The following is a 21,553-nucleotide window of genomic DNA, read 5'->3' on the forward strand; positions in this document are numbered from 1 at the left end:
CCTTCAGAAGGCCTCGCAGGGTTCAAGGGACAGGAAAAACTGCAGTGGCTGGTCCAGCAGCATAGTGATGCCATTTTTTTGCTTGGATCAGGAAAAACCCACCCTGAGTATCATCTCTAGCAGGATTTGAGTCCTTGGTGGTGTTTATTATTACAGCTGGGTGTGAGAAGAGCCTGGAAAAACACATCCTCGTTGTTGCTGGGATGGCAGCCAAGGAGAGGGGACACTGGACACGGCGTTATTTGCACTGAAGTTTGCCAGAGCCCAGCTTTGCTCCCCGTGGCTCAGTCTGGAAACCATGGGAATGTCTGGCTATGAGGCCAAGGCACGTGGCCAGGAGCCATGGTGGGGGCCATGCCTGAAATGGCTCTTCCCAGCACACGAGTGGTTAACTGGAAATGTTTATTATAAAGGGCAGCAGACTGATAGAAAGCGCTTTCCAGGCTCCCTGTGAGTGCAAGCTTGGCTTTGCTCTGTTGAATGCAGTGATGAGCCTGAGTGATTGGAGTTCCTCAAAATGAGGCTTCTGCAAACAAAGCTTGGAAGTGATTGAGGAAACGCTCTGCTCATTGCTACACGACAGTTTTACAAAGCAGCTCCATTGCAAGATGGGTTTTAAACGGTAGAATAAAAACTAAAACTTTCATTAGGGGTTGGGAATAGATTTTTCCATGCAAGGGTGGGGAGGTCCTGGCACAGGGTGCCCAGAGCAGCTGTGGCTGCCCCATCCCCAAAAGTATCCAAGGCCAGGCTGGATGGGGTTTGGAACAACCTGGGATGGTGGAAGGTGTCCCTGCCCGTGGCAAGGTGGAAGGGGATGGGCTTTAAGGTCCTTTCCAACCCAAATCATTCCGGGATTCTGTGAAAGCAGAGATGGGAGCTGTGATGCATCGAGCAGGGGCTGCAGCTGCTCCGGGGGGGAGACCCGATCGGCATCCCCACACCTGGTTTTGGGGGGCTCCCTAGAGGTTTGTGGGGAGTCTCCCCGCTGTTTTTGGAGGTCTCAGTTCCGGCCGTGGCGGTTCCCGGAGCGGATGGCGGTGCCCGGGGCCGGGGAGCGGCGGGGCCGGGCCGGGAAGCGCCGCCCCGGGAGGGCCGGGCCGGGGAGGGCGGAGCGGCCCCGCAGGCCCCGCCGCAGCCGCCGCCGGAGGTACGTGGGGTCGGGGGAAAGCCGGGAGGGGACGGGACCCCCTGTTCTGAGACCCTTCGGAGCTCCGAGAAACGGGAGCGGGGCGGGCTGGGCTCAGTCCCGCCGGGAGCGGCACCGGGAGCGGCACCGGAGGGGAGACGGAGCCGGGTCCGGCTCGGGCTGAGCTGGAATCACTTCCAAAGCTCGGGGAAACACTTCCAAAGCTCGGGGAAACACTTCCAAAGCTCGGGGAAACACCTGCAAAGCGGAGGGAAACACCCCTCAAAGCAGGAGCGAGCAGCCCCAAAGCGGGGACGCGCATTAGAGACTTGGAGCGGTGGCGTTTGGGGAGCGGCGGTGCCTTGGGGACACCCCTTGGGGACACCATTTGGGGACACCCATTAGGGTCACCCCTTGGCAAGACCCCTTGGGGATACCCCCTGGGGACACCCCTTGGGGACACCAATTGGGGACACCCCTTGGGGACACCATTTAGGGACACCCCTTGGGGACACCCCTTAGGGACACCCCTTGAGGTCACCCCTTGGGGACACCCCCTGGGGACACCCCTTGGGGACACCCATTAGGGTCACCCCTTGGGGACACCCTTGGGGACACCCCTTGGGGACACATGGGCTTGGGGCAGCTGGTCAGCCCTGGCAGGCCCAGTGGCCGTGCTGAGGGTGGCTGTGGTTTCGGGAAGCAGCAGGTGGCACTGGGGAAGGAGGGGACCAGGTCACCCCCCAGGCCAAGGCCAGGGCCACGGGGGGCACCGGCAGGAGGGACACGGATCGCCAGGCTGGCCACGTCCCTCCCCGGGAAGGTGCAGGAGCGCTGTGTGAGCTGTAGGGAAGGAAAGCAAACAAAGCCAAGGAGAAGGACACCTGCAGGTGACCACCAGGCACCGGTCCCTGGGGGTTCGGCCCCTCCTATCGTGACATTCCCTCCGGAGGATGAGTGGCCTGGAGCTTTGAGGGGCTCAGCAAACCCTCGGGTGTCTCCCAGGCGCGTCCCAGACTGGTTCTCTGCTGTTGGTGTTTGATTTTTGGAGGTGACTGGTGGGGACGAGCTTTGCTGAGCACAGCATAGCTGGGTTTGTTGGGAAGTGTGGATGTGTGAGCAGAAACCAGCGGTTCCATGAGCGTGTGGGATGGGCTGCCCTTGGCTCTGTGTGCTGGATGGAGCCTGCTGAGGTGAAGCTGCACCAGGAGGTTTGGTCCTGGCTTTCCAGCTCCTTAAATCCTCTTTGGAGCAGACCTAGGTCACTGCCAGATGGGATGCTGCCGCAGCACATCCCTCTACAACAAATCCAAGCATCCTGCAGCTGTCCACAGCCCTGGATGTCCTGCCATGAGAGCCAAAAAGGGAAACCTCCCAGATGTCGGTGAAGAACGTGGGTGTGGGGCTGGTGAGCCCAGCCCTGGACTCAGGTGACTCGGAAGTATGTGAAACACCTTTGATTTTAGCTGTGTAATTACACGGGTTGGAAAACCCTTGGGAAGGGAAGTGCCTGGGGAAGGAGGAATGTTTGGCTCTGGAGAGAGCTGAGGGTTGGTGCCTGGCGCTGTGGCGCTGCTGGAGGAGATGCCAGAGGGCCAGGGCTGAGCAGGGCTGTCTGCCTGCTCTCCTACCTGGAGCCTGGGAGGAGGGATCCCTCCAGCAGCCCAGCTATGTGTCTGCTGCTCCATGCTTTGCTCATTCCCGGTGTATTTCACAGGCAGAAACCGATGTCAGGGCTCTGTGGAAGAGGCTGAATATCCTGTGTGAGCAGCTCAGGTGACTTGGAGCAACGTAATCCACAGCAAACCTGCATCCATATCAAAATACCTGTGGGCACCTTGCGGAACACGGCTGCTCTGTGCCTGGCTGCGCTTGGCTGCCCGGCCTGTGCCGTGTCCCCAGGCTGGCTCCAGCACCACCCCTCACTCCCTTCCTGCCCTGGGGGCCCCTTGGCCACCACAGTGGGTTTTCCTTGTGGTCATGCTCGTTGGAGAAGCTGTTGGAAAAGCGTGGGGAGAGGTGATGCGGTGTTGGGGAAAAAGGTGTTGCTGGAAACCCAGGCAGAGGATGAGGAAGGTGCTGGCGAGGCCAATGGCAGGGTGGGGTGCCAGGTTAGTGGCTCGCAGGACGGGGGGGATAATCATCCAGGGCTCCAGTGGTGCGACAGGAGGTGCTTAAAGCACTCCAGAGGGGCTGGGAGGAAGCAGGAATGCTGGGTTCCGCTTCGGAGGGCATCAAAAGGGCAGATGGATAATGCCTCCCCATGCTGGAAGGCTCTGGAGGAGGCTGTGTTATCTGGGTGTTATCTGGCACGGGGAGAGGTCCCAGAACAAAAACCAGGGGGAGGCAGTGGAGGAAGGGCTTTATCTCAGCGGAAACAGCAGATAAGAATTTTCTAAAAAATAAATTCCAAACTCAGAGCTGCAAAGTGGTGCCCAAAGGAAAGCAGGAAGGAGAAGGAGTCAAAGTGCTGGGATTTTCCCAGGAAGGCATGCTTTCCCAGGCCTAGGTACACAGGGAATTCAGCTCCCTGGAGAGAGGGGAGCACCCCTGTTGCCTGGAAAAAAAAAAATCTTCCCAACAACATTAGAGTGGATATGGAAGCAAACCTTTACTTGAAAGCTTTCAGGTACACAATATGGCAAAAAAATCACACATGGTAGAGCAGCTCTACAATTTTTATAAAGTTAGTTGATTAGTATATTTATCATATACTCTCCAATTAAAAGGTTAGTTGATTAGGTAATAATTCCTGGGTCCTGCCACACTGGAAGCAGTCCAGAGGCTTTTTTTGCCCCACTTTTGTTTTGTCTGGTCCAGATTGTGTTTGGAAAACAGGACATCCTTGTAGTTATTTCTCTTCTTGGAATAAGACTAAACAGTATTTTGGGAAAGTGTTTCTAGGGTTAGCTTATTGTTCCTAAATGTAGAGAGGAAAGATAGGAAAGGTACTAGAAGTTACAGCCATGCATTAACAATCTACAAAGCTACAAATACATGAAAAATAATAAAAGCTAAAAATCCTGGGCATCACCCCAAGCCCCCCTCCCTGGTTTAGCAGAGCTGGGGCTGAAGGCATTAGGGCAGCAGTTGGTCCCAGTGCCAGTCCCAGAGGCTGGATCAGGAAAAGCACAGGACGGTGTTTACACAGCAACCAGGACACAGCGAGGGCTCGCCGACCTGCCGAGAGCCGGTGCCAGCGTGGCCTCGGTGGCCACGGCAGCATTGTCCCCAGGAACAAATGGCAGCTGCCTGAAACACAAACGAGAAAGGACTCCCTGTCCCTGCCCATGGCCACTCTGCAGCAGGCGCCGCTCGGGTGGATATAATGGAATTATGGGGAGAAGGAGTCTGGAGCTGGAAGGCAGTTTCTCGTATCTCAGTGGCAAAGGCCAAGGTGGTGGTGCTGCACAGTCATGATTACAGCTCTGGAGTTTGGCTACCGTGGCCTGTGTGATCCGTGCCACTTCAGGAACCCTTGGCAACTGTGCCCAGGATCCCCAGGGACACAGCAGAGGCAGATGCATCTGGCTTGGGAGTGCCTTGTGGAAATGGGGTGTTTGGTGAGCCCTGTTCTGCTCTGGAGGCCACGGGTGGATTGCAGCAGTGGGAGCCCAGGAATGAGCTTTCCTGTGCCACCCTTGCCTTGCAGGAAGTGGCAGAGCTGGGGGCCCTGGGCTCCCTCTGGAGTGGGAGAGGGAGGAGAGCCTTGGACAAGGGTTGAGGAAAACATCGCTGTTCCCCCAGCGCTGTCTACAAGGTACAGCTGAGGAGGGGCTGTTAAAAATTAAATTTAAGGGAAAAAAAAAGAGGGTGAAATACCTCTTAAATGTCTGTAGGGAATGCTGGGGGCAGTGGAGGTGTGGATGTGGTTTTTTGTGTTCTAGGCAGGAAGTGTTAGCAAAATGTGGAAAAGCCCTGGTACTCTGTGTGGGGTTGTCCCTCCAGATTCCTGTTCCCTGCTGAGATGCTCTAAAATGGGCTGGGATTTGTCCAAAAGATCAGAAATTGGCTAAATCAGCAGCAGTGCTTCTTTTCATAACTCAACTGGATTTCTCTGGCTATTCCCTATGTCCCCTGGGCTGCCTCTGGCCAGAAACATCCCTGTTCCTGGGGCAGGGGTAACAGGGGCAGCAAGAAGGGACAAAAAGAGAGAAACCACAGCAGGGAGTTGGAAGTAGATGGTCTTTAAGATCCCTTCCAAACCCAAACATTCTGGGACTCTATGAAAATACCACACAAGTCCTGACCTGTTGCTTTTTAGACCCTCAGATGGAGTTTTGTGTTCCTGGTGGGTTGAACCCCTGTGTAACAAGGGCTCAGCACGAGGTTGTGGCCATTGCAGAGACCAGGATGTGCCTGGCCAGCAATTAGCAGGGAAGGGGGTTAATGAGCAGGTTCTCTGGGTGGAAGCACGAAGATGAAGGGAGAGCCTTGTAATCTAACACAGAGGAGACTCTGGAATCTTGGGATGGTTGGAGAACGGGTTTATTTCCCCCCAGAATTTTCCAGAAAATTACTTGTATGACTGGTGATGGAGTCACAGCCCGGTTTTTGGAGGCAGCTCCGAAGGGCTGTGTCGCTCTGTGAGGTTGTCCTGGGGAGGGAAGAAGCCCTGGAGCTCATCCCGTGTCTGGTGACTGCAGCGGGGTTTGACCCGTTCCATCTCTCGTGATCCTGTGCCAAAGGTGCTGCTGCTGGAGCGTGAGTGGGAAGGTGATGTCACGGCAGGGAAAAATCCAAAGGTTGTGGAGGGCAGAGGAGCGTGGGTGCTGCTGAGGGCAGCAGGGGGTGTCGGGCTTCCTGGTGAGTCAGCCCGGGAGCGGCGGGGCCGGGAGCACCGGGAACACCGGGAACACCGGGAGCACCGGGAACACCGGGAACACCGGGAACACCGGGAACACCGGGATGTGGATCCGGGCCCGGGAGCTCCTGGAGCACCGGGAGCACCTGGAGCCCCGGGACCGGCGGGGCTGGGAGCACCGGGAGCCCCGGGATGTGGATCCGGGGCCGGGAACCCCGAGAGCCCCGGGAGCACCGGGAACACCGGGAACACCGGGAACACCGGGATGTGGATCCGGGCCCGGGAGCTCCTGGAGCACCGGGAGCACCGGGAGCCCCGGGATGTGGATCCGGGGCCGGGTGCCCTGGAAGCCCCGGGAACCCCGGGATGTGGATCCGGGGCTGACCCCCGGAGGGTCCCGGGGAGGGGAAGCCGCTCCTGCTGCTGCCCGCCCGTGCCAAAGCCGTCGGGCGATGTGGTGCTGAGAATGGGCTTATCCCGAACCGTGCCGTGCCCAATTGACGCTCGGAAATGTGAGAGCATCCCCAAGCGCTCCGGCAGGAGCAGGGGAGGCCAGAGGAGGTGTGGGTGCCCCCCGGGCTTTGCAGCCGTGCCGGAGGAGTTTAATGGTTCGGAGATCCTGGTGTAAATCATTGCCAGGGCAGGGCACGGGATGGAGAAGGGGCTGGTCTGCAGGAAGAGGGGAAGGGGGCTCAGGGGCTGAAACATTCGGGCATCACTCGCCCACCTGATGTGGGGACAAACTTTTTACAGGGCCTGTTGTGAAAGGACAAGGGGAGATGGTTTAAAAAAAAAAAAAAAAAAAAACCGAGTAATTTGGACTGGATATTTAAGAAGAAATTCTTCCCTGTGAGGGTGGGGAGGCCCTGGCACAGGGTGCCCAGAGAAGCTGTGGCTGCCCCACCCCTAGAAGTATTCAAGGAAAAGTTGGATGGAGCTTGGAGCAACCTGGGATAGTGGAAGCTGTCCCTGCCCATGGCAGGGGGTGGGATGAGATGAGCTTTGAGGTCCCTTTCCACCCAAACCATTCTGTGATGCTGGGATGAGCATCCAGAGAGTGCAGGAGCCGAGGCAGAGACAGCAGCAGCTCCCTTCCCGGGATGCTGACATCAGGGCACTGTTGGAGCAGCGATAGGAGCAGCTCTGGGAAAGCCAGGAGAGCAGCTAATTCAATGGAGAGATAGATTGGAATAGCAAGTCTGCTTTAATCTGATTGCTGAGCTGATAGGTAGCACTGCAATGGATCCGTGAAAAACTTCCAGGCACAGGGGTGACGTGGGAGCTTAAATCCTGCCCACTGCCAGGACTGAGGTGCCTGAGGGGAGCCACAGAGGCTGTGAGCAGGCATAGAGATTTAGACACCATGGGTAGAAGTGACCAGCTGTGTTCTGTGCCCACCGTGGGTGCAGTGCAATTTTCCTGCCCCGAGGCCATCACAGCTGTTCTCAAGTCGAGTCTTGGCTGGCTGATGTGTTTGTGGCGAGGATGGGAGCTCAGCTGGATCATCAGGTGAGGAAAAAACCCCACAGGCACAAGTGGAGAGCAAAACCTTTGCAAAACCTGTGAGGGCAGAGGCCAGTGCTGGTAGCACCATTCTCAGGAAGCGCTTGGGTGGGAGGATGGCTCTGGGAATGCTGGTGAGGACATCTTGGATGCATTTTCCACAGCCTCAAGAGCTGCTCACTAGGATGGAATTAAAGCTGGGCTCAGCAGACCTTCCCCCAGGAGCACACAGAGCAGCAGCCCCGTGCTGGAGCAGGGGATGACGGGCTTGCCTCTGCCTGCCTGTGCCAGCTCCCATCAGACTGGGATCGGCAGCTCCTGGGTGTCCCAGAGCCCCAGAAAACCATGGGAGACAAGACCCATGTGGGGCAGGGATGTGTCCAGAGGGCTGGGACACCCCTCTGGGAGTCTCCACAGCCAAGATGGAGCAGAGGCAGTGAGCAGGGAAGTTCCTCTGCAGATTCCTCCTATCCGGGCTTGCGTGCGTGTCTTTTCCTGCTGCAGCCGCTCTGTTTTCTGGGAGTGCTGTTTTATTCCGGCCCTTGACCCTGCAAACTGGGCGTGCACTCAAGCTAAACAAGCAAACATGGAGCTTTTGTGCTCAGGAGGGTTGAGCTGAAGGGTGTGTGGAGGGTGTATGGGTACAGCACCACTGACAGCACAGACCAGAGCCACCTCGAGCCCAACCCAGCATAAAGAAGGCAGGAGGGGAAGGAGAGATCCCTGACATGGCACATCCATAAATCTGCAAGGCTCAGTGGGGCGGAGATGGGGCAGTTCTGCTGTGAGGATGCAAGCTGCCCACCCGGGGGTCACGGGACCCGAGGCCAGGGAGGCGAGTGGACAGGAGATGTGGCTCTGTGTGTTTATTTTTGGGAACGGAGCACATTTGGTCCTGGCGACTGGGAAAACATTCAGAGGAGGAGTTCCCACCCCTGGCCTGGCTGGTGGGGAATGTTCATGCTCAGACATCCCAAGGGATGCAGCTGGGGCACTCAACACCAGCGTGTGTTGCTCCAGGGAGGGCGAGAGCTGGCCTGAAGTGAGCCAGGGCCCATCCAAGGGTTCCCATCCCGGCAGCCCTTGCAGGAGCAGCTGGGGAAGCCACAGGGTTGAGCTGGCTGGGACAGAGGCACTTTTGGTTTCTGTTCTCCGGGTGTTCCAGGGCAGGCAGCCAGCGCCGTGAGGAGCCCTGCTCCCTCCCAAACAGGGGGAGAGAAGCTGCTCAGCTAGAGATGTGTTTCTGAGCACTTCCACCTTGGTTTGCATTGACAACAGATCTCGAAATAGATTTTTATGGCCTTCTTTTGGTGCCGTGAAGCTGTCAGCTATCACACTCTTAAGGACAGGCAATCCAAGCCCTTGGCAAACATCAGTGCTTCGTTTTCAAAAGGTGGTGGATATTACAGCCGAGAAAGTAGCAAAAGGTGGGGATGAGGGCAGCCAGGAAGGCTCCACGTGCCCTGCTCTATCCTGGCATGCAGGAGATCCCCAGGCAGGGCAGCGTGAGGTTCCAGTGTCAGCTGGATGGATTGCCGTGGCAGTGGCTGCAGAGCAATATATATTGGATTTTACTGGTGCAGTTTGCCGTGCTCTCACCGCAGCTCTCCCCGTGTCCCCAGATCTCGCCGCCCGGCCGGGGAAGGGGCCGCACGCATGCCAGCAGGGCCCCCCCGCCCCGAGCCATGCGGTGACGCGGGGACAGCGCGGCCCCCCAGCAGCCATGGCCCAGTCCCGCGCCAACGGCTCCCACTACGCGCTGACGGCCATCGGCCTGGGCATGCTGGTGCTCGGCATCATCATGGCCGTGTGGAACCTCGTGCCCGGCTTCGGCCCCCCCGACAAACCCGGCGGCAACAGCAGCAAGCCCGACCGCGGCTCCGGGGGCATCCTGAAGAGCAAGACCTTCTCGGTGGCCTACGTGCTGGTGGGGGCAGGCCTGCTGCTGCTCCTGCTCTCCCTCTGCCTCAACGTGCGCGACAAGAAGAGGCAGAGCGAGGACCTCGCCATCGCCCACGTGCAGCGCCAGGTGTCTGCGGAGCCCTCGCAGCAGGAGGACAGGTGAGGAGGCGTTCGGGGGACGAAGGGAGTGGGGTTGGGTGTGGGGATGACACCAGGGGATGTTGTTGTTGTTGTTGTTGTTGCTCGGGAAGATCTGGAGCAAGGAGGGGAAGGCAGCGTGTGCTGAAATAAGGAAGCGCGCGCCGTGGTTTCGGGCTCTGGTTTGGAGATGGGAAAGGAAGGACTCCAGCTGTGTTCATGTAAGTGCTGTTCATGTCAGCCCTGTTGGTGTGCGAGGTGGGCTCTACACAGAGCTGTGGCCAGAGGTGCCACTGCTGTCACAGGAGAGAGCTGAGAGAACAGCGGGCCTGGGTGACACAGAGAGCAGGAGGCTCCTGCCACGCCGGGAGAGCAGCCAGAGGGGCAGGAGAGGGGCTGTCCCTGCCTCGCTGGGTGCAGCCAAGGTGCCAAACAGCCTCGGGGACTGGCCATGGAGTTTAGACCCGGTGAAAGTCTGCAGGGCTCTGCTGTTTGCTCGGGGAGCTTTGTGGAGCAGAGCAAAGGCTGCTGCCACAGCAGGCACGGTCTGGACAAACAGGCACAGGGAAAGCTCCCTGTGCAGAGAGAGGAGCACTGGGACAAGGGGACAGGAGGGGACAATGGCTCTGCTGGCTCTTGTCAGGGTCTGCAGATCCTCAGAGAAAACTGATTTTCCATGTTTGATTAGAAAGGTAACTCCAGAATGCCCAAGAAATGGCAAGTGCTGTGTGCAGATACCTGTGCACAGATGATGGCATAGAGTAGAGTTGAATCTCTTTGCAGAAAAACCCAAGGTACCCAACCCACAAGACATCAGAATGACAGAGGGGTGATGTCCTTTTCTAATTTATTTTGACTGATTTTTGAGAGTGGAGGAGGGAAACTGATGTTCTCTTGAGGGAAGAAATCATTGCTGGGCAATAGAAAAGGGTCTGTGGGCAGAGAAAGTGATGATCAAATATGGCCATAAGTCACAAGGAAATAAAATGTGTCTGAACTTAGGTGGGGTCTTGATTTATTCTGTCAAGCAAAAGGAAACTGATCTATAATATAAAAGGACAAAAAACTATTTCTGGTGGGGTGGGGTGGTTTTATTCATTCCTCTCCATACCCTTCCCACAACGAAGCTGAAATGATGTGCTACCCAGATTTAACTCTTTCCCCTCCAGTCAAGAAGAGGATGAAGACGTCTCTTCCCAATACTACGTGCCCAGCTACGAGGAGGTGATGAACACGGGCTACTCTGAGCCCAGAGACTCGGACAGGAGCAACAGGCTCAGCGTCTCCCTGCCCTCCTACGAGTCCTTGGCAGGGCTGGACGAGAGCAGCCAGGCCCCGGGAGCCGCGGGCGCGGAGCCCGGCGCGGAGAGGCCGCCCAGCCGGCACGGCTCCCGCCTCAGCAAGCGCCTCAAACCCCTCAAGGTCCGCAGGATCAAGTCAGAGAAGCTGCACCTGAAGGACATCAGGCTAAACCTGGCACAAGGCAACAGCAGTGTCCCTATCACGATAGAACCCCTCACCCCTCCACCCAAGTATGAGGAGATCCAGGAGAAAATTCCAGTGAGCCAGCAGATGCCTTAGAAAAAGGAAGAGGAATCTGATGCTGCTTGGTTGAGGGTTTTCTACAACCCACCATGCCAAGAGGGGCTTGGTGTGTGGGTGCAGGAGCAGCCAGGGCTCCCTGGATGTGCTGTGGCACGAGGATGGGACTCGTTTTCCCTGGGACTGGGTTTTGCAAAAGACTGTGGGGAAAGAAACCTGAGCACCACAAGTTCTGCTGCTGTGAATTAAATGAAGGCTGGACGTGCCAAAAGTGTCACTTGTGGTGTTTGATATGAGACCACCCAGCGCGTCCTCTCATCTCCTCTCCCCCTCGCTTCCGGCAGGACTTTTCCAAGCCACCAAACTGACATTGCAGAAGGATTTTCCAAGTGGAAAAGTGAAATGTTTCTTTTTTTGGGTGCCTTTTCTTTCTGAGGAAGGGGAAGCGCGTTGCCAGAGCAGCGCCACGGCTTTCCCTGGCTCCCAACTGGGCTGGGCTGGTGGCCCAGAGCCAGCCCTGCCTCCTGCCAAGGTCTCTGCTGGCTGGTGGGAAGCAGCTGAAAGGGCCCTCCTGCTCCTCAGGGAGAGGATGGATTTCTTGCCTCTGCTGCTTTTTCCCTGTTGTGTTTTGTGCCCCATTCGAGGCAAGTGGGTGACTCTGGGGGTTGGAGCTGCGTGCAGCAGGGGTGAAACCACTGCTGGGCATCCTGTGCAGGCAGACTGGTCTGAATAAATGTTTTGTACATTGTGTGTGAGTGTGTTGTGTACACTGTGTGTGTGTGTGTGCCTCTGTGAGGTTTGGGGTACACATTCCCACGTGTGTCCCCAGCTGATGGGATCGCTGTGGCCACAGCAGAGCTGTGTTGTGCTGCAAGGACAGTTGCCTGGAAAAATGAGGGGGAAAAACCCAAAACTAAACAAAGCAAGCAGGAAAAACTCACCCAGGCAGGCAGCAGCAGGCAGTGTACACTGTGTGTGTGTGTACAATGTGTGTGTGTGTTGTGTACAGTGTGTGTGTGTGTACTGTGTGTGTGTGTGCATTGTGTGTGTGTACACTCTGTGTGTGTGTACACTCTGTGTGTGTGTGTGTTGTGTACACTGTGTGTACATTGTGTGTGTTATGTACACTCTGTGTGTGTGTACTGTGTGTGTGTACATTGTGTGTTGAGTACACTGTGTGTGTGTGTGTTGTGTACACTCTGTGTGTGTGTGTACTGTGTGTGTGTACACTGTGTGTTGTGTACACTCTGTGTGTGTGTGTGTTGTGTACACTCTGTGTGTGTGTGTGTGTGTGTGTGTGTGTACACTGTGTGTGTTATGTACACTCTGTGTGTGTGTGTGTGTGTGTGTACACTGTATGTGTTATGTACACTGTGTGTACACTGTGTGTTATGTACACTGTGTGTGTGTGTACATTGCATGTGTTATGTACACTCTCTGTGTGTGTACATTGTATGTGTTATGTACACTCTCTGTGTGTGTACATTGTATGTGTTATGTACACTCTCTGTGTGTGTACATTGTATGTGTTATGTACACTCTCTGTGTGTGTACATTGTATGTGTTATGTACACTCTCTGTGTGTGTACATTGTATGTGTTATGTACACTCTCTGTGCGTGTACATTGCATGGTTTGCCCTCCCCAAGCTTTGTGCTCCATGGGCAGCCCTGCATGGGCTTCCAGCAAAGCCACCAAGTCCATCATCACACCCAGCCATGGGCTCCCCTGGCAGTGTGAGTGGGGTGTGGAGGTGGCTTTGCCAGTGTGATGCTGATGTCGATGTAATCCTGGAATTGTGTAGGTTGGAACAGATCTCCAAGCCATCGAGTCCAACCCTGAGCCGGCACTGCCGTGTCCACCACTGAGCCACGTCCATGGTGTGGCTCAGCAGAGCCTGGCTTGGTGCTGTAGTTGATACAAGGCATGAGAAAAGTCCAAAACCACCCAACAGTTTCTCTTGTCAATTATTATTTCCTATTGCATCTCCTAATTTCTGTTGTTTTGGACAAGGGCAGGGAGTGACAGGTCTAAAGTGAATGACTTCAAACTGGCAGAGGCTTGCAGAGAAGCTCTACTTTGCCAAATCTGCTGCTTCCACCTCGAAATGAAGCGTGATGAAATCTTGCAGCAGTTGGGAAGCCAAGCTGGGGTTTGCTGGTGGCAAGTGTGGGATTTCTCTGGTGTTTTTCTGCTGTGAAAGGGTGTGTGTCAGCCTTTGACCAAGGACTGTTGATGAAGAAATGCTGAGGGGTGACAGCATCCACCTGACAGCAATGTTTATCCCCTTGCCTGAGGTTGCAAACCTGTTGGTGTTTGCGTGATATCAAATAAAAAATAAGTAAAATGCGGGCAAAAAGATTCTTTGGCAGCCCTGGCAAGTGGCAGGGCCCCTGTGAGGTTTGGGATACACATTCCCACGTGTGTCCCCAGCTGATGGGATCACTGTGGAAACAGCAGAGCTGTGTTGTGCTGTCAGTTGCTTGGAAAAATGAGGGGGAAAACCCCAAAACTAAACAAAACAGGCAGGAAAAACTCACCCAGGCAGGCAGCAGTGGGCAGTGTACACTGTGTGTGTGTTGTGTACACTCTATGTGTGTGTACATTGTGTACATTGTGTGTGTTGTGTACACTCTATGTGTGTGTGAGCATCCTTGGAGCTGGTGCTGGATGGGGCTGCCCAGGTAGGGCTGGGGATGCCCAGGGAAGGTGCCCAGGGAAGGGTTGGATGCTCTGGCCCATGGAAGGATGCCCAGGGAAGGTGCCCAGGGAAGGGTTGGATGCTCTGGCCCATGGAAGGATGCCCAGGGAAGGTGGGTGGGTGGGTGGGTGCTGCTGCTCCAGAAGCAGGAACTCGCTCCCAGCTCCTTTGAGCAATCCTCGGAAGGGCGATGGGGGGCAAACGAAAAGCTGGAGCTCCCTCTGCTGAAGAAACTCGGGCAGTTCGGTAGGGAAAAGGAAAAGCACGGGACAGAGATGCATTAGCAAAGGTAGATCTGAAAAAGTCCTTTCTCTCAATTTGCATTTCATGTTTCCTCCCAATCAACTTACTAAGAGTAAAGTTGGGGTTTAGATCAAACCTAGAGCAATTGAAAAGTTCCAATATTATTTTTTGTCATTTTGGCTTATGAAGAATCCAAGATGCTGCCTAGGTGAAGCTAGCTGGTGCTGGAGCAGTGAGAATTCCCAAAGGCAGGATGCACACACAATCGAGCCTGTCCATGGGGTGCCTTTTCCTCACTCCAGGCTCTGTGATGCTCCTTTGGAGGGCAGATTTGAAGCTGCCCGCAGGGAGGGAAGCACCTCGGCTGTGAAGTGTCTGCCAAGGGTCGGGATCGCTCCTCTGGAGTCTTGGGGGAACACGTTGTACAGAGGAGCAGCACCCACCAGGGACACTGGAAGGTTTTTGGGCAATCCCAGCTCCACATGAGCAAAAGCAGCAGGGTTGGGATGTGCCCTGGGAGAAGGGAAGGTGCTGAACAATCCCTGGATTAGCAGGGAGCCTGCACTGGGGGCTGGGGCTCCGTTAACAGCCGGGTGTTGAAGGACCCACACCCAGGTCCCACCCGTGCTGGCAGGTGTTTAATGCAGCCCTTGGAACTGAGACCTTGCTGGTGGCTTGTCCCCACTGTCCTGGAAGGCTCTGCTCATCAGGAGAACAGCAGGCTGTGCCCTAATTCCCATTCTGACAGCTGATGGGAAAACAGGAGCACAGTGAGAGGCTTTGGTTTGTCTGGGAGAAACGATGGGGTAGGACCTCGTGTGAGCTGTGAAAGGAGGGCTGCTGGATCGTGTGAATGATGTGCAGAATTGGGGCAGTCAGATGGAGAGGGAACAGCTCAAAAAGCAGAAAACACCAATAACTCTGTTTCTGCAGAGTCTGGATGCCCCGATTGAAATCTGATCTCCGGACAAGGGAAATGGGAAAGGACTAAAACTGTGCTTCTGCTGAGATCTGTGCCTGGGTTTTGTACAACACAGTGGGTGTGAATCCAGGGCTAAAATCTTTCCTACAATCCTGCAGATAACATGGTGTTTTCTCACCATAGATGTCCTGTCCCCCCTTGAAGCATCACATAGGGTGGAGCAGGCAGCTCCAGGTGGGTGCAGAGCCCAAAGCCTGGACTTCTTCATCTCCTCTGGGCCTGCCCTCGCTGCAGTGGCAGCTTCCCCCCGGCTCCCTGGGCAGGGGGACCCTCAGAGCCCCCGGCCACAAGCCCCATCTGCCTCTGCCAAGGCGACCTGCGAGTGCCCGGGGCAGGAGCACGGCCGGTGCCACCTCTTGTCTCCTATTCTCTAAACTACCTTAAACTCTAAACTTCAACCTATTCACCCAGTGACTCAAGCAACCTTCTAATTCACACACTTAAATTTCAGTCTTTTCTACTTAACTCTAACAGTTGTCTCCATGGTGCTATGTGAAACTCAGTGCTTTCTTGGGTGTCAGAGTTATGCATTACAGATAAAGGTATGTATCTTGCATCTCTGACCCCAAAAAATCTCCTGTAAAGAGAGCTCGGCCTTTTTTCCCACACTGCAGTTCATACTGGTACAGATGGGCAGGAGGTGCCCTGAAACAGAATAAACACTGCTGAACTCAGGTGGGCACTAGGAAATGCCAGACTGTCCCAGGAGTGAAAGGATTTTTTATTTTTAGTCTAGACAAAGACATTAAAAACACTCCAGCAAGAGCTGGTGTCATATGTGGCATCACTGCTCTTTGAGACCACAGTGAGGAAAGCAGTGTGAAACCAAGCTGTGCCCAGCAGGGTTTGAAGTGTGGTGCCTGCAGCAGTGGATGGATATTTTCATCTTCCTTTGATGTGCTCAGAGTGGCACCTGGCATTCCCAACTTTGAGAGTCATGAGAAATTACCTCAGTCCTGCAGTGAAAGAACATTCTGAATTTTGGGTAAACTGAGCCAGGACTCAGACTTATCTCACTCAGAGAGAAGGTGAAATACAGGGAAATGCCAGCAAGGTGATTGAGGGACTGGAGCATCTGACATGCTCAGGCTGAAGAGCTGAGATGGTTTAGCCTTGGGAAGAGGTGAAACCTTAATTAACCGGTGTGCACAAATACCTGATGGGAGGGAGTAAAACTTTACAGGCTCAGACTGTTCTGGGTGGTAGCCAGTGAAAGAAGAGGCAACAGGCACAAATTAAAATACAAAAAAATGCTCACAGAAATAAGAAAAAACTTTTCCTACCATGAGGATGGTCAAACACTGGAAAAAGTTGTCCACAGTGGTGGTGGACTGTTGATCCTTGGAGAGATTCACAACATTACTGGGCAGGGTCCTGACCAGTCTGCTCAGGTTTCAGCAGGGGATTGGACTGGAGGATCTCCAAAAGTCCCTTCAATGTCAATGATTCCATGCTCCAAGTCTGTCTTGGCCTCTCTGACATCAAATCCTGGCAGGGAACCTCACCACTCACCTTCTAAACAAGTGAAAAGCAGGGAACTGTTCTCATTTATTTAGGGCAACTATTTGTATTTATTTAGGGAGTGGCAAAAATGCTGTGGGTAGAGGCCACCTTTAATCTTGTTTGCTTTTTTTTTTAAATCACCCCAAAAATTCTTGTGAAGCACCTGTAATTTGTTCTGATAGCATCCCCTATTTCAGAAAATAAAATACTTGTTGCTCTTTGAAATGAAACTTGTCATAAATACGACATTGAAAGCTACTGAATTGCCAGTTTCAATTGTTTAAAAACTGTTACACAGCAGAAACTCACCTCATGTATTGTTTCTAAGTCTCAGTGTAGCAAATTTTGTAAAGAACAGAACTTTGGCAAGGATCTATTTTCCACATCTCCACAGTTTTTCATATAAGGTAATGTAGTAGATAGTCAAGCTGCTAATTGCACCTTCAGCTGTTTTAATTTATTTTCTACTTCCTCCTTCCTCTGAACAGCAATTTGTCCACATTTGTGATGTTAGAACATTCTTTTGCTTCTTGTGCCTCTTCTTCTCATGCATCACACCCCTGGGAGGAAGATTTCCAGAATGCAAGAAATAATTACTTTCATTAACAACAGGAAAGCAAATTCAAAGGCTTTAAAGGTGCAGGTAATCTCTAATTTTAGCCATAACAATGCATTTACTGTCAATTTAAAGCTTCTACTTATCCTACCTTCTAATTAACAACTCTTCTTGTTTGACTTAATGTAGTTTTTAGGAATGTCACTGTTACTTGTCTGAAGTCAGAAGCCTTTTTGGAGTCCTAGAAAATGGAACACATTTTAAATGTTATGTTATAATTTAATGCCAAGAGACATCAAAACCCATCAAATTTTAGTGCAGCTGCCTGGCTGCTCTTGTCACAGAGAGAACCATGTGAGGGGAAGGAAAGGACTACAAAAAATGCACTAAACAGGCATTAACAACAAGCAGGGCAAGCTGGCACCGACTGCCCAGGGAAGCTGTGGAAGGAAAACCCCTGGAAGTGCCCAAGGCCAGGTTGGAGGGGGTTTGGAGCCAGCTGGGACAGGGGAAGATGTCCCTGCCCATGGCAGGGAGGGCTTGGAAGTGGATGAACCTCAAGGTCCTGCCCAGGCCAGGGGTTCAGGGATTCTCTGAGCCTCCCACTGCTGGGATGGCCAAACTCTGCCCAGGGACAGCTGCAGCTGGGGGAAAGCTTCTGGGTTTTTGTGTGTGCACCTGAAAGAGGTGCAGGATGGAAGGGATGAGATGAAGAGAGGAAAGAGAGACAAAGAGAAAAAAAGTGAGACAAGAAGAAACAAAAGACAAGAGAAAGTAAAAGAGGCAAAGCAAAGAGGAAAGAGAGGGAAAGAGGGGAGAGAGGTGAAGACAAGACAGGACAAGGGGACAAAGTTGGGCAAGAGAGAGGGAGAGAGACAGAGAAGCACAAAGAGGGGAAAGGGGGTGAGAGAGAGGCAGAGGGACAGGGAGAGACCCTCACAAAGACAACACACAACAAACAAAAAAGAGCAAATAACATCAAAGAAAGATGGGAGCCAAAGAGGGAAGAAGCAAATCTTTATTACAACTGCAGTAATCACCTTCTTTTCAGTTATACGTCCTCAAATATATTTCTGTACAGCTTAGTCATTTGAGAAAACACAGTTTTATATCGGTTTAAATGCAGATTGATACAAAACCAAGGACAACTCTACAAAATGCAAAACACCCTTGGACAAAAGTCTGTGCAAGTACAGGGCTTTAGAATGAAATACAGGTGACAGAACAAATAACATGACCCTATACCATTTCAATCTCTCAAAAACCCAATCACTTTAAATACACATAAATAAAAAATAAATAATATATAAATAAAATAATAATATATAAATAATGCATTTTTTAAAAAGCAAGTACATAGGGGCAAGACACATTTTCTACACACGTGCAGGACATTCAAATGCAATACAGCTACAGAATAAAAATGAATACACAAAGCTATGCAATTCCTGACCAACACGGGGTCATACAAAACTGTAGAACATAACTTAAGCACAACCATAACCCAAATCCACAATCCTAACCCTAAAACCTAACACTAACCCTAATCCCTAACACTAAACATAATCCCCAACTAAAATCCCCAAACCCTAACCTTAAACTAACCCTTAACCCTAAACCCTAATCCTAACCCAAAACCCTAACAGAAAGCCCTCCCTTTTTCCCTACCCCACACCTGAACCCCAAACCTCAAACCCCAAACCTCAAACCCCAAATCCCAACCCCCAAACCCCAAACCCACGCCCAGCTGTAGAACCGCCTTTGACCACCAGGTGCCATCAGCGAGTCACTGAGCTCAGCGCGCATGCGTGCTCTCCGCCGGCAGGTGACGTCATTCACTGAGCTCAGCGCGCATGCGTGCTCTCCGCCGGCAGGTGACGTCATTCACTGAGCTCAGCGCGCATGCGTGCTCTCCGCCGGCAGGTGATGTCATTCACTGAGCTCAGCGCACATGCGTGCTCTCCGCCGGTAGGTGACGTCACTCACTGAGCTCAACGCGCATGCGCAGTTTCTCCGGCAGGCGGCTGCGCTCCCCGTGCCGCTCAGCAGGCGGCGGCGGCGGCGACTCAAAATCCCCAAATCTCCGTGTTCGGGCTCGTTCCAGCGACAGAAACACCCAGACGCGGGGAGATCTCTGCTTCCTCGTATACGTCACCTCTTCTGACATCTTCAAGCCACATTCAACTTATATTTGCATTTGAAAGCCCTAAAATTCTATATTCGGGATTTCTTATACTCTAAAGTCCTGTATTTGCTATAGCAGATACGAGGGGTTATTTTAAAGTCAATTTTTAAATAAACTACCATTGTCTGTCAATAGATATAAAAATGAAAAACTGCAGTTTCAGTATTTGACACACACGCACACCCTCCCTATGAATTTTCAGGCACTTTGTGGCTGTAACCTCCCTTTTTGGGAGCTGACCGCGCCCGTGCCCCCGCACCCATCTCTCCCCGGCGACATTGGGATGCCCCAAATGACGTCACCAACCCCTCAGACTCAAACTCCCGGCAGCCACCGCGCGGCCCCGCTATGCACTTCCTGTCCGTTACGTCATCTCTGTGCGCCGCGCGCGGGCAGTGCCGCCGCCATGGTGCAGCTCGGTGAGTGCGGCGGGCTCGGCCCGGCCCGGCTCGGCTCGGCTGGGCCGGGCCGGGCCGTGACCACCCCGCGCTTTCTCCACAGGGAGCCGCCTCCTGAGGGGCTACCGCGGCGGCCACGTCGTCATCCGCTTCGCGCTCGGGGGCTGCACCAACCGGCCGTTCTTCCGCATCGTGGCGGCCAACAGCAGGCGCGCCCGCGACGGGAAGTACCTGGAGCAGCTCGGCTGCCTTGACCCGCTGCCCAACGCGCACGGCGAGAAGGTGGCGGGGCTCAACCTGGAGCGGCTGCGGTACTGGCTGGGCTGCGGCGCGCAGCTCTCCCGGCCCGCCGAGAAGCTCCTGGGTAAGCCTGGGCGGGCACGGGGACGGGGAACGGGGGGGCCCGGTTCGCTGCCGCTCTCACCGCGTCTCACCGGGCAGGGCTGGCGGGGTTCCTGCCGCTCCACCCCATGACGGTGACCGGCGCCGAGAGGCTGCGCCGGCGACGACAGCGCGAGCAGCAGCCCGAGGCTGCCCCTGCGGACGGCTCGGCCGAGCCCGGCACCGCGCCCTGACACCGGGAGGGTCTCGGGCGGCCGGGACTGCACCGGGACTGCACCGGCCCGCGGACTCCTCCTGCCCTGTCAGTGCATCTGACCCCATTAAAATGTTACCTCTACACCGTCCATCTGCTGCTTTCTCCAGAGTCTTCTCAATCAAAGTTCACTGTTGCCAAATTTAGTGGATGAAGGAGGTTTTGGTGCTCTAGTGCAGTGCAGGACCGTTCCAGAGGAATGTGCAACGCTTCCTAGGCATGCCACAGGCTCCAGGTGCTCTGCCTGCAGTAGTGGCATGTCCTCTGCCAGCTGCCCTTGGCCTGCTCCCCTTGTCAAGTGTTTTGAGTCCTGGCTGGGATTTACTGTAACAGAGCGGTCCAGAGGTTCAGGGGAGGCCTGGCACAGACAAATGCCAATGGAAGTGCAGCTGGTTTTCTGTTTACTTTCTTCAGAGAGGTTCTGGGCCTATTTGTTCATTTAAAAGCAAAAGAGAAATATTTCAGTCTCATGTGAAAAGGAGCTGAGGAAGTGAACTACAAGTCCTGTTATTTAATCACATATTTGACCCTGCTCCAAGAGACAAGAAACCCATCAAAGTCTCTCTCCTACTTCAGATGCACCCTAAGCTTTTTGGGGTTCCTTTGCTGCAACTCTTAGATGATTTTACAAATACCAGAGGGAGACAAGTTTCCAGTGTTGCATCTCTATAAAGCTGGTAGTGTAACCAGCCCAGCAGAGGATGAGTTGACAAAATATTTTAAGAAAAGGGCCTGGCTTGCTCTCACAATACTGAGAAAGAGTGGTTTCATTTCTGCTCATGGGTGAAAGATTAGGTGAATAAACAGCTGTTCTTGGAAGTGACTGAGGCTATGAAAAGTTGTGTTGCTTTTCTATTACACCTCCCTTCTATGCATTTGATATGTTCAGCATCACATTTTCTATAAAATGGTAAGTGCACTCTGGTGCACTGGCTTCCAGGAAATTCCCCTCTAGATCTCCTTTCCTTGCTCCAAGTGGAAGGTTTGCATCAGCAGTGTTTTTCTTACCATAATCCAAAGGTACCACACAGCTTTTCCTTTCTGGAGCTTTCTGCTTTGAACACAGGGTCTGTCTGCAATGTTTCTTTTATGACATTTCTGTGGAGCCCTGGCTTTTGGCCCAATTTAAAAAATGCAAACAAACAAAACCAAAACAAACCCCACATAACACCCCAGCCTTACTTTGTTATTAAATAAAGCATCCCACAGTTATCCACAAGGCAGTAAAATAATTGTTTTCATGCCCTTTCCCATACTAAGAGCTCTGGGGCTGCCTGCAGTGCAGGAGGGTGAGGGACTATTGGTATCACACACTAATTTTGCATGGCACAGTGGGAACAGGAGGCAAATGAAAGAAGTTCTAAGAGGAGAGT

The 21,553-nt window shown here is 53.5% G+C and overlaps 2 protein-coding genes across 2 annotated transcripts; both read left to right on the plus strand.

The window, feature by feature from the left end:
• The first annotated feature begins 1,110 nt into the window (after nt 1–1,110).
• On the plus strand, nt 1,111–11,768 carry TMEM51 (transmembrane protein 51). Its single transcript, XM_014257241.2, has 3 exons — nt 1,111–1,150; nt 9,059–9,497; nt 10,646–11,768. Exons 2-3 carry the CDS (start codon nt 9,160–9,162, stop codon nt 11,055–11,057), a joined length of 750 nt encoding a protein of 249 aa, XP_014112716.2. The 5' UTR covers nt 1,111–1,150; nt 9,059–9,159; the 3' UTR covers nt 11,058–11,768.
• Nucleotides 11,769–19,536: 7,768 nt separating this feature from the next.
• Nucleotides 19,537–20,271, plus strand: MRPS16 (mitochondrial ribosomal protein S16). The gene is made up of 3 exons (XM_005528401.3): nt 19,537–19,606; nt 19,689–19,949; nt 20,027–20,271. Exons 1-3 carry the CDS (start codon nt 19,594–19,596, stop codon nt 20,158–20,160), a joined length of 408 nt encoding a protein of 135 aa, XP_005528458.1. The 5' UTR covers nt 19,537–19,593; the 3' UTR covers nt 20,161–20,271.
• The last annotated feature ends 1,282 nt before the right edge of the window (nt 20,272–21,553 follow it).

This window comes from Pseudopodoces humilis, chromosome 24 (assembly GCF_049639895.1).
Source record: "Pseudopodoces humilis isolate 2021_Gansu_Grassland_sample_001 chromosome 24, ASM4963989v1, whole genome shotgun sequence".
NCBI classification, from domain to species: Eukaryota; Metazoa; Chordata; class Aves; order Passeriformes; family Paridae; genus Pseudopodoces; species Pseudopodoces humilis.

Coding starts and splice junctions, on each gene's coding strand:
- TMEM51 (XM_014257241.2), top strand. CDS start 9,160: ATGGCCCAGTCCCGCGCCAACGGCTCCCACTACGCGCTGACGGCCATC. Junction 9,498..10,645: donor CCCTCGCAGCAGGAGGACAG/GTGAGGAGGCGT, acceptor TTTCCCCTCCAG/TCAAGAAGAGGATGAAGACG.
- MRPS16 (XM_005528401.3), top strand. Junction 19,950..20,026: donor GCCCGCCGAGAAGCTCCTGG/GTAAGCCTGGGC, acceptor CTCACCGGGCAG/GGCTGGCGGGGTTCCTGCCG.